The sequence below is a fragment of the Danio rerio genome, chromosome 24 (assembly GCF_052040795.2).
Source record: "Danio rerio strain M-AB ecotype USA chromosome 24, GRCz13ab, whole genome shotgun sequence".
NCBI lineage: Eukaryota > Metazoa > Chordata > Actinopteri > Cypriniformes > Danionidae > Danio > Danio rerio.
Window position 1 is genome coordinate 9,649,337 of NC_141044.1, and position 12,341 is coordinate 9,661,677.

The window sequence follows — 12,341 nt, forward strand, 5'->3', positions numbered from 1 at the left end:
CACCCCGCTATTCACTTTCAACTCACAAAGGGCAGCATGAACACTGTCAGGGCGGTACTACCGTTGTTTGCCTAGAGAGCTAGTTAAGCTTAAGTACTTTTGAGTCTTTTTTAATTGAGAATGTCGTTGTTTTGTAGCGGAGCAAAGACAGTTGACGTTGTTCAACCACAAGATGGCGAGAGAGACAGCATAATAAGCAAAACAAGAGGAAAAGAATACTGTGTAAAACTCCAAACTACAGCTGATCAAATCATTTTAAATCTGGTTAGTGACATTCTAAGTCGATCTCTCTCTTTTGTATGTTGTAATGCTGCATTTATATTTGGACATTCTTTGTGTAATGCTGAGTTACTTATTGGTTGGAGATCTGTTTGTATCTCATGGGTTTTCTGTTTTTTTATTATTTTTATTATTATTTTTTTTTACTGCAGGCTAGGTTAGTAAAAAGAAATAAAGAAGAAATGCCCGCATGTGTTTAGCATTTTTCCTTATCGCAACAGTTATTCCTTAATATACCTTAACACAACAATAATCTGCTAGTGTTGGCATTGCATTGACTTTTTTCGATTTAATTCTGGGACCTCCCTTTTGCTACAGAAATACTGGGAAATCTCTGCAGACTGATGGCATTTCATGTCGTTCAGCCTTATAATCTTAAAATGTGACTAAAATCACCTATTTTGTCACCACTTTAGACATTACGCTAAAGAATCATTCAAACACTAGCTCTAAAAAAACATTGGTAAAGTAGCAACAGTTTCTTCCATTCTGACATCAGCTGCAGATGTGAATAAATAGCAGAATAAAGTAGTTCCTCATACAAAAGGATTTTGAGGCTCTCCATGTTTGATCTTCCTTTTTATATACATGGTTATATACACGGCTATGCTGTCGAACTGTTGTATAAACGCAATATCACACTCGTAGCGATGTGGCTGTATATCGGCACTGGTGGGAGGCATGCGGTGGCTCAAGGCTGCAGGCCGAGTGCTTTAGTGTTTCTCCAGTGCTGCTAGTTGAGCCAATGCACGCCTCCCACCAGTGCTGATATACAGCCATATCACACTGCTACTCATGTGATATTGCTCATATATATACAGTTTAAGTCAGAATTATTAGCCCCCCTGTTTGTTTATTTATATTTTTTGCCAATTTCTGTTTAACGGAGAGAATATTTTTTCAACACATTTCTAGACATAATAGTTTTAATAACTCTATAATCTCTCATAACTGATTTATTTGATTTTTGCATTGATGACAGTAAATAATATTTCACCAAATATTTTTCAAGTATTCTTCTATACAGTTTAAAGTGACATTTAAAGGCTTAACTAAGTTAATTAGGTTAACTAGCCAGGTTAGGATAATTACGCAAGTTATTGTAAAAGAGTGGTTTGTTCTGTAGACTTCGAAAAAATATACAACTTAAAGGGACTAGAAATATTGACCTTAAAATGGCTTTTGAAAAATTAAAAACTGCTTTTATTCTAGCCAAAATAAAACAAATAAGACTTTCTACAGAAGAAAAAATATTATCAGACATCCTGTGAATTTTTTTTTGCTCTGTTAAACATAATTTATGAAATATTTAAAAAAGAAAAAAAAATCAAAGGGGGGCTAATAATTCTGACATATATATATATATATGCTTGTTGTGATATATATTATGTTTATATTAAAAAACAAGCAATTTTTTTAAAGACACATTATCTGCACTGCAAAATTAAAACATGTACAAACCTATTATGACTTATTGATCTTTTTTTAATTTATTCATTTCAATCTAAATTGTTGTTTATCTATTTAATACAGATTTATTTGTAACAAACAAACAAAAGAAAAAGCCATTTAAAACAGTCTACTGCAGACATGACAGCATAACCATTGAACAAAGATTCCTTACATATTTTCCTGTCACAATTAAAGTTAAGTAACACAGTCAATCTTTTTCGAATTGTAGCTGCTCAAACATTCTTCAAGTGTGTTTGAACTTGTTTTGACAACAGCAAACAGGATTTCTTTACTCCATTTCCAACTCTTTATGGTACAAAGTAAAGCTTCCAGCATGCTTTACTTTGACACACACAGAGACTGCAGATCTCAAGTACTAGCTATGCTAGTGTAATCCTGCTTTCCTTTTTGCCGCTTTGTAATTCTCCAGAAATACTCGGGCATGTGTGTGTGTGTTTGTGTGTCTGTGTGTGTGTATATAGCCTATGTGTGTAATTTTCTACAGCACACACCATAGTGCTGGTCTGTTAAATTGGAGAGTGGATAAGCAGCGGTGAGAGAGAGAGAGAGAGAGAGAGAGAGAGAGTCACATGTGGATCAGTATACACAGCTGTGACAGCAACAGAAGACCTTTTCTCCTCCCTTTTCATTCTTTTCCTCTTCTACTCCCAAACATTGAGACTTTATCAGCCTTCTCAACCTTCAAGCATCTGGATGAATAAGAAGGTTGAGAGAGAGAGAGAGAGTGAGAGAATGAGAGTTGGAGTTCGAGAGAGCAGAATAAGAGAGAGAGAGCGAGCGATTGAGACTGTTGGAATGCGCTGATACATGGGAACAGGCTGCATATCTCCGTTTGTCCCGCTGTCAGTCATCCTGAGGCACGCGCACATACACTTCAGGACGCTGAAGGCTCCATTTGGAAAGGTGGTGATTAACCCCTTCCCCCTCGTTCCTCCTCCTCCTTCTCCTCCGTCTTTCTCGCCGTCTGGTTCTTCTACCTGCACTCGTCTGGACTCGTTCGCTCAGTAAAGACACAGAAGGACAGGAAGGAAGAGAGATGAGACAGAAGGAGGGTGAGTAAATCCAATTCATTCTCTGTGGAATACCATTCGGACACCTGTGGGACACAGTTTCAGATGGTCTACTATAATGGACAAGTGAAATGGAATACTGATGCTTGATTGAATACAGTTAAGTCAACATTTCTACAAGATGTCTAAACCGTCAAGACTTGCCCGTCCGTCCTCTGCGGGTCCCAAACTCTCGTCGTCCCGTCGGGATACACCTGGTGGAAAACCCAGAATGCCTGTAGTAGAGGAGAAGGTGATGCGGATTGGAAGCGAGGGCAGTATTGTCGGTCATAGGCCTCCTGTCAATGGGACGACACATTCACAGATTTTGCAAAGCGCTCATTTAAAGGAAGAGGATGAGGCGTCCCAATCAAAGAGCAGAATCAGTCCACCTAAAGGGTCCACAACGAATGTATCCCAGCAACAGGTCACACAGCCCAGTAAGTTTAAGCAGAGATGGATGTCTGCATTCATACTATAGTCATTTCACTGATGGTTTTATCCAAAGTTGCTTTATAAACAGGAACAACACTGGTTTTAAGATATAATGCAGGTTTTGTAGAGTACACTGCACTTTTCACGTTTAAACTTTGGTCACTTTTGGTCTCATATTTGTATTATTTTAATAAATAGATACCCAGAGAAAAGTGTTAAGAGTGTATGTATTTTACTTTTATGGATTGTATGGCTGCCAGATCTGCTCCACTTGGACTTTTTTTGTGCTTAAACTCCCTCAGTATAAAATCCAAAGGTAAATATCCTGCCTTTGGATGGTTTGACCCAGGCTTTTCTTTGAAATGGAATTACTAAAGTGTATAAGTGTTCTCAAGTTGCATTTTCATGGCACAGTAGATGATAAAGAAGTTGTTAGATTGTTAGTTGTTAGATTAACTTTGCTTCTCTTCATATTTCTTAGTAGAAAAAAAAAAGATTTGCTGGTATGTTTTTCACAAAAGAACACACTTGAACCACACTTTGTATTATTATCTTTCTGTCCTACTGAAGCATTTAGACCTTTTAGATGTGACAAGTGTTTACTGAGAAGTTATGTGAATAACTGTGCTGGCATGGGTGAATATTTAGTTTTAATTGTTGATTAAACATTGTGATTAAGTGCCTAAAAAAGCTTGAAATCTCTTTGGCATGTTGGCAAATTTGAGGACAATTTAAAGACTATACTGGTGTGTGTGTGTGTGTGTGTGTGTGTGTATATCTGGTACTACCTTTTTATCAAACTAAACTCAACACAAATTAAGCCAAAATCTCTATTTGCTCTCCTTTTACCCTCATTGCTGGAGATCATTTTGAGAAAGTATCGAAAAGTTATGTTGATGTTTTTTCTCCACCTTTTACACATTGTAGATGTTTGGCATGTAAATATGCAATAACGGATGGCTTAAATCACAAATTGTGAAAATATATTTAGACTATTTGTGGTATAAGCGATACGTTAGTGTGACAGCTATTCTGTAGATTAGTTTAGTTTTTTAGTAGTTTTAATTGATGACTAAACAATGATATTTGTGATTGAGTGATTGATTGTGAGACAACAGTTTAAGTAATTCTGGTGATTTCTGAAACTCTAGAAGAGGTAACTGTGAGAGTTTATAATTTTAGCCTAAACTTTTTGTAAATATGTGCCTCAGCGTTTATTTTTTGAGACTTAAAATACATTGCTTCAAGTATATTTTGTTGCAGGTTTCAAATGAAAAATACACTACAGGGCACTTTCTACATTTTTGTGAATCTGAAATACCCTTCCCTAAACCCAACCAATAGTGGTTTATACTTTACAACAATCTGGTTGTTAGATTTAATGGAGGTTTTGTTGAGTACTGCACTTTTCATGCTTGATCTTTGGTCATTGTTGGTCTCATTTTGATGATTTTAATACATAAAAAGTGTTAAAAGTGTATGTATTTTACTTGTTGCCTTTTCATGGATTTCGTGGCAGCCAAACCTGTCCACTGGGACTTTTTTGTGCCTAAACTCCCTGAGTATGAAATCCAAAGGTAAATAACTTTCCTCTGGATGGTTTGACCCAGGCTTTTCTGTGAAATGGAATCACAAAGTGTTCTCAAGTTGCATTTTCATGGCACAGGAGATGACAGTTCTCAGGTATGTTAGATGAACTTTGCTTTTCAGCATATTAGAAGAATTGAAAATATACATAAATGACAAAGTTGGTGAGCATTTAAGTGACAATTGAACATTCTTGTGAAAAAAAAAAGATTTGCTGGTATGTTTTTCACAAAAGAACAAACCTGAACCACTTTTTATTATTATGCTTCTGCCCTAAAGGATTTAGACCTTTTAGATGTGACAAGTGTTTGCTGAGAAGTTATGTGAATAATATGATGGCATGGGTAAATATTTAGTATTAATTGTTGATTAAACATTGTGATTATGTGCCTAAAAAGCTTGAAATCTCTTTGGCATGTTGTCAAATGTATGGATAATTTGAAGACTATAGGTTAGTGGGATATATTTTTCTGGTTCTACCTTTTATCAAACAAAGCTCAACACAAATTAAGCCAAAATCTCTATTTGCTCTCCTTTTACCCTCATTGCTGGAGATAATTCTAAGACAGTATCGAAAAGTCATGTTGATGTTATTTCTCCACCTTTTACACCTTCCAGATTTGTGGTATGTTGTATATATGCACTCTTTGTCATATTAGCCACAAGCTAGTTTTATTAGTGTGACATTTATTTGTAGATTTTTAATTTTAATTGATGACTACACAATGATATTTGTGATTAAGTGATTGATTGTGGGAATATACAGTATTATATACAGTATTGTAGATATTTAAGATATTTGAGAACAGTTTAAGTAATTCTGATGATTTCTGAAACTCTAGAAGAGGCAACTGTGAGAGTTTTATCATTTTTACCTAGGCTCTTGTAAACATGTGCCACAGCATACATTTTTGCAAAACTTAGTTGTTTTGCTGCATGTTTCAATGGACAAATCTACTACAGGGGCTGTGAAATTAAAATACCATTGCCTAAACCCAATCATTAGTGTTTTAAAAAGCAAACAGGAGAGAAAAGTGCACTATGACCACATAGTTTTACCTTGATTTTATATTGATTAAATCTATTTTGTGCTGGACTCATACCCAAGCGTTTTGCATCACAAGTACAACTCCATTTATAATATGTAGTTTTTATTTGGTGTTGGCCAAAAAAAACGCAAAAAATATATATTTTATTTTTATATTATATTTTTATAATATGTCCCTGTAATTATCATTACAAAAAAAGATTGCTGGTATGTTTTTCACAAAAGAATAAACCTGAACCACATTTTTTATTATTATGCTTCTGCCCTACTAAAGGATTTATAACTTTTAGATGTGACAAGTGTTTACTGAGAATTTATATGAATAACTATGGAGGGCATGGGTAAATATTTAGTTTTAAACCCAAACAATAGTGCTTTAAAAAGCAAACTAAAGAGAAAAGTGCACTATGACCGCATACATTTACCTTGATTTTATATTGCTTTAATCTATTTTATGCAAAAGTGCTGAACTCATACCCAAGCGTTTTGCATCACAAGTACAACAGCATTTATAATATGTAGTGTTTATTTGATGTTGGCCAAAGAACTGCAAAAAAATATATTTTATTTTTATATTTTATTTTTATAATATGTCCCTGTAATTATCATTAGTGCATTAATGCATTCATTTTACATAAAAACTGGATGAAATACAAATAAAAAAGGATGAAGTACATATTTCCAACAAGCCTGTGTTGGTTTTTTTTCTCAACGGACAGACTAGAGCCACACATTGAGTCTCATTGCTGGAGAAAAACTTGAGGTAATAACAAAAACTTGGGATCCAGACGAACACACAGATATGTGTCATTCATTTGTTTGATCACTAAAATGTCATGTATGATGTCATTCAAAACCTGCTTTCTGTCATTCCTAAACAATTCATGCATTTGACAATTGAATATTCTTGTGAAAAAAAAAAGATTGCTGGTATGTTTTTCACAAAAGAACAAACCTGAACCACACTTTTTATTATTATGCTTCTGCCCTACTAAAGGATTTAGACCTTTTAGATGTGACAAGTGTTTACTGAGAAGTTATGTAAATATCTATGGTGGAATGGGTAAATATTTAGTTTTAAACCCAAACAATAGTGTTTTAAAAAGCACATGAAAGCGAAAAGTACACTATGACCGCATAAATTTACCTTGATTTTATATTGCTTTAATCTATTTTGTGCAAATGTGCTGGACTCAAACCAAAGCGTTTTGCATCACAAGTACAACAGCATTTAAAATATGTAGTGTATTTTTGGTGTTGGCCAAAGAACTGCAAAAAATATATATTTTATTTTTATATTATATTTTTATAATATGTCCTTGTAATTATCATTAGTGCATTAATGCATTAATTTTACATAAAAACTGGATGAAGTACGAATAAAAACGGATGAAGTACATATTTCCAACAAGCCTGTGTTGGTTTTTTCTTGAAGCCACACCTTGATTGTTATTGCTGGAGGAAAACTTGAGGTAATAACAAAAACTTGGGATGTTAGCAAGGCGCTCTTAGATGTGTTACAAACTAAATGATGTGTCTTCTTTGTGATATTACTCATCAATGTCGAACAGTCTTAATAGCATGACATATAGTGGGTGGATATTTCATTTTAATCATTGGCTAAACATTGTTACTTGTCATTAAGTGCGTGCCTAAGATGTGATATGTACTGTGAGATGTCGACGTGTCAGCATCGAGTGCGAGTATGAGTAAAAACGGAACACACTGTTTTGTTTGCAGAGGTTTTTAAACGCATTTAGTTGTATTAAGCAGATTTGCACGCTTCATTTGAAGTGTCAGAATGGAAGTCGATAGATGGAATTACGCTACAGTGTTTGGTGCCGGCTTTTATTTATTCATATATAAGAATGAGTTTTGCGGGATTAGATCAACAGCGGGGTTGATTTCGCTGCATTCTTCATAAAAACACACGGGTTCACCATCACATTTTCTCCTCATTCCAGCACAGTAGGGTGCAGATTAATGCCAGTTTGTGTGCTTGCATGTGTTTGTGAGTGTGATTAGGCACCTCTTTATCACATTCCACCCCAGTGGCTTTTAATCCTGCTGGTTGTGGATGAAGAACTCAGTGTCAGCTCAGAATTCCTCTAAAGTGGTAATGTTTGGCCCAAATCCTGTCACCTCAGCGGCCTTCTGATGCCTGTCAGTCACAGCTCTCGATGTGTAGTGATTAAAAGTCATGTCATGTCTGCTTAGTGAAATTGCAGAAACAGGATACCCCTGGGGCGAGGATTTAGACCATGGCGATATTACGGACAAGAAGTTTTTAAAACCAATCTTTTAGTTATTCATCCAGACGAACACACGGATATGTGTCATTCATTTGTTTCATCACTGAAATGTCATGTATGATGTCATTTAAAACCTGCTTTCTGTCATTCCTGAACAATTCATGCATTTGCCTCCATTCGTTCCATCTTCCATGGCAGTGGAATCCAGATGTTACCATGAAAATTGGTTGTCAGTTGATAACAATTTGCAGAAGAGGTGTACAGTTGTAGACATATGTTTGAAACATTTTCAAGGTTAACACTTGACACAAACACTTTACAGTTTGTCTCGTGGTTCGTTACCATGGATGGATTAATGTTGGCTACAGCTACAGCTAAAAGGCTACAAAAAGCAGAAAACAAACAAACGTGTGCACTATTTTTTCTCAAAACTTCATATTCTAAAGTCATACAAAAGTTTGTCATTGTTAAAGAATACTGCTACAATTATACTCGTTTGTTGATAAAAAAAAGAGTAGGCACAATATGCAAGATTTTTCACAAAAAATCCAAGAACCAGAACAGTTTTATATATCATATAGTGTAAGTGTACTATAACAGGCGATGCCGTGGCGCAATAGGTAGTGCTGTCGCCTCACAGCAAGAAGGTCGCTGGTTTGAGCCTCGGCTGGGTCAGTTAGCGTTTCTGTGTGGATTTTGCATGTTCTTCCTGCTTTTTTGTGGGTTTCCTCTGGGTGCTCCGGTTTCCCCCACAGTCCATAGACATGGGTTACAGGTGAATTGGGTAGGCTAAAGTGTACGTAGTGTATGAGTGTTTGTGGATGTTTCCCAGAGATGGGTTGCGGCTGAAAGGGCATCCGCTGCGTAAAAATGTGCTGGATAAGTTGGCTGTTCATTAATAAAGGGACTAAGCCGAGAAGAAAATGAATGAATGTTATATAACAGTGTTTTGCTGACTTATATACAGTACTTACATCCTAGCAGGCACAGAACATCAACATGATGTCAGATTGACATTGTACCCCAATGTTTGGGGAAGTTGCATTTTGTTTGGAATTGAATATCGGGTTGATGATCAGTGTCCAATGTCCAAACAAAAATTAACCAAATATCAACTTGTTATTATGTTAATGGACGTCTAATGGACGTTACCACTATGACGTCTATCAGACATTGGATTTTGATTGCCATACCTTATGAATAGATGTCAGTTTTTTTTTACTTCATTATAATGTTGGTTTAAAATGTTGGCTTGACGTTGGATTTTGGTTACTTTCCAACACAACCTAAAATCAACTAAATATCAACACTATTTGATGTTGTTATTGGATGTCAAAGTAAGTTGTCCTTAGACGCTGGCTAGACATTGAATTTTGATCACCTGACTTTATGACATAAATATTACCTAATATTAACGTCTTATGACACTAGCTATGTTTCCATCCAAAAACTGGAATATTGCATAAAAGACATGCCAATAAAGCAACGTTTCCATCCAATAAGTCAAAGAGAACAAAATCGTCACTTTCTGATTAACTGGCGTCAAATATGAACAGTAAAAGTCTAATTTGCTGTGGTAGGAGCAGCTCCGTGAATCTTTTCCTTATTTAATAAATTACTTTGAAACGTAGCTATTGTGTGCCTACTGGGATTATCTCAAATGTTTCAAAGATTCCAGAGAAAAAAATCCAGAGAAATAAGTTATTTTTAACTAATAAGACTGTGTCCTTTGTCGTCATGCTAATGACATCACTCACACCCTAGATTTACAGTTTGGATTATAGAAAACAGGTAAAGAGCAAGTTAATATGTGAAGTTTTTTTATGAACTAATTTCGAGAGGATCACGATTGCTTATGATTGATCACGGCTGGTCCTGCATCAGCCAATACACTATTCACCAATCAGTCGATTCCTAAGTTACCATAAATAATCAAAGTTCCATACCACAGTCATCTTTATTTTGAAGACTCCCCCCTTCCACCCCTACTCCTCCTCTACTAGTAGCCTAGTGCATGCTGGATTCAATGCATGTCATGTTTTTTTTTCTCATGCTGTTGTTTAGTGTTTGCATTTTTGTTCATTTCTTTGACATACAGTTTGCAAGGTTCTATGGCTAATAGGGATGTAACGGTATCAGAATTTCACGGTTTGGTAATACCTCAGTATGAATGTCACGGTACGGTATTTATTGAATCATTTACAGGAAAAACAAAACTTATGAAAATACTCCAAAAAAGTGCCAAAAGTGTCAACGACATACAAATTAGCCATCTATCTGTAAGCTTTGAAACAGGAACTTCAATTTTAATAACAAAAAAATATTAAACCATGTAAAAAAAATTAAGTTTCAATTTAGTATTGTTGAAAACTCATCACATTCAACATTTAATCACTCACTCACTTAGATAGAGATGGGTTTAAAGGAAAATTATCATATAAATATAATCTGGTAAAAGCTGGTATCTCTGGGCATTTACTATGTCCCCTGCAACAGAAAAAAACCCCTCTCATTTGGGACTGAGGTTTCTGGGACAAGAGAGATATGACTTGGCCCAGGTTGACAGCAGTGGGTAACGTTGTGCATTGTCTTTCCCCCACTTGAGAGGACAAACCATGAGTAAGATAGAGGTCTCATGTCTGCATCAATCTGAACAGTGTGCTGTTCAGATTGCTATTCAGTACGCGCGCGACAACACAGCTGATAAGAACTCGCGCGACAACACCGCTATTCAGTACGCGCGCGGCGACAACACCCGCTTTAGAGTTTTTCAGCTCTTTTTCATCCCCGCTTCTAGCAGCACACTCCATTTCCGCATTACTGGATCTGTAGCGACAACAGACCGCAAGGGATGATGGTCAAGCATGGGCTGATGGGAATTGTAGTTTTCGCTACCTCCCATTCGCTTCATTCGCCTGAGCAAATTTTCTCAGAAGACCTATAGTTTTACCGAGTCATGCGACTACGGTAATATCGAAAAAAATTAATATTGCGGTATGACCGTATTTACAATACCGTTACATCCCTAATGGCTAACCATTTTTTTAGAATACAAAATTTTAGACGCATTACAAAATGCCTGACCTGAGTGTGCAGAGACCTTCACTCTGCTTCATTTTGCCATGGTGGTACATTTTGAATACTTTAGCTTGTCTGTAAACAGGATTTCTGAAAGGGTCACGCAGGATGTAAAGATGACAACTCTCATGACTCCACACTTAGTCACAGTGTAATCAAGCTGCACCTTTGTTTGTTGTGAATCCGTGTCTTCAGATATTGTTTGGCTTGACATTTGAATTACTTTTGGCAGTTGCAAGTAACCTACGGCAGCCATGATGAATTTAGAGTTCAGCTAGTATTGTTTTTAGAAAATTATACTACTATTTGTATTATAATAACCAGTGTTGGGTAAGTTACTTTAAAAAAAGTAATAAACAAATTACAAATTCCTGATTACTACAGGCAAATTGTAATCTGATTACATGACTAATTACTTTATGTAAAAGTAATCAGATTACCAATTACTTTACTTTGAAGTTACTTTTAAAACATATTAAATATACTGATAAAAATACTAAATAAACAGCAGCTCTTTCAGTAATTTCATATTTACAGAAAAACATTACAATGAGTTTAGCACAGCAGCTTGACATATTTAAAAGACTTCACCCAAAACCTAAAACTCTCTCATCATTCACTTGTTCCAAAACTGTTTGTCTTTTTAACACAAAAGAAGATATTTAGAAGAAAACTGGAGACATGTAGCTATTGACATCCATAATATGAAAAAGCACTACAGCGTTTGGGTGTTCTGTGTTTGTCTGAGGTAATTGGTCTACCGAAATGTGTGTATAGCAAAAAAAAAGCTGATCGGTCAGTTCTTGTTACGTGACTTGTGGTTTTCAACTGGGTGTGCCTAGGAAATGCGAGTGCGTGCAAAAGGGCCCATAAGCAGCTACGCTTCTCTTAATTTTCAGAAGGTACGTTCACTCCTGATCCTGCAAAAAAATAAAAAATTTAATGTAGCCTGTTTAGGTTGAGTTGGACTGCCTTGTTTTGGGGCGCCGGTGTTCTCTTTGGTGGCGAGTATTGTCGTAGAATGCTTTCTATTCAAGTGCTTAAACAAGTTGCTGGTCAAGTTAAAAGCAGACGAAAGTTTTTTAGAGACTGGATATACACTGCATTTCACAGCAGTATTTTTGTTTTTACGGTTGATAA

General features: G+C 35.8%; 1 protein-coding gene across 21 annotated transcripts in view; it reads left to right on the top strand.

Annotated features, from left to right (window-relative positions):
• si:ch211-285f17.1 overlaps window positions 1-12,341 on the top strand; it is a 288,027-nt gene that overhangs the window by 59,806 nt on the left and 215,880 nt on the right. For 11 of the 21 annotated variants that reach the window (XM_087309210.1, XM_087309212.1, XM_087309211.1 and 8 more), the window contains exon 1: window positions 2,732-3,241. The exons of the other annotated variants lie outside the window; for them this stretch is intronic. In XM_087309210.1, the coding sequence (XP_087165336.1) occupies window positions 2,944-3,241 (298 nt within the window). In that variant the 5' untranslated portion in view covers window positions 2,732-2,943. Of the gene's footprint in view, window positions 1-2,731; window positions 3,242-12,341 lie in introns of those variants that run through there. 21 annotated transcript variants of the gene reach the window in all.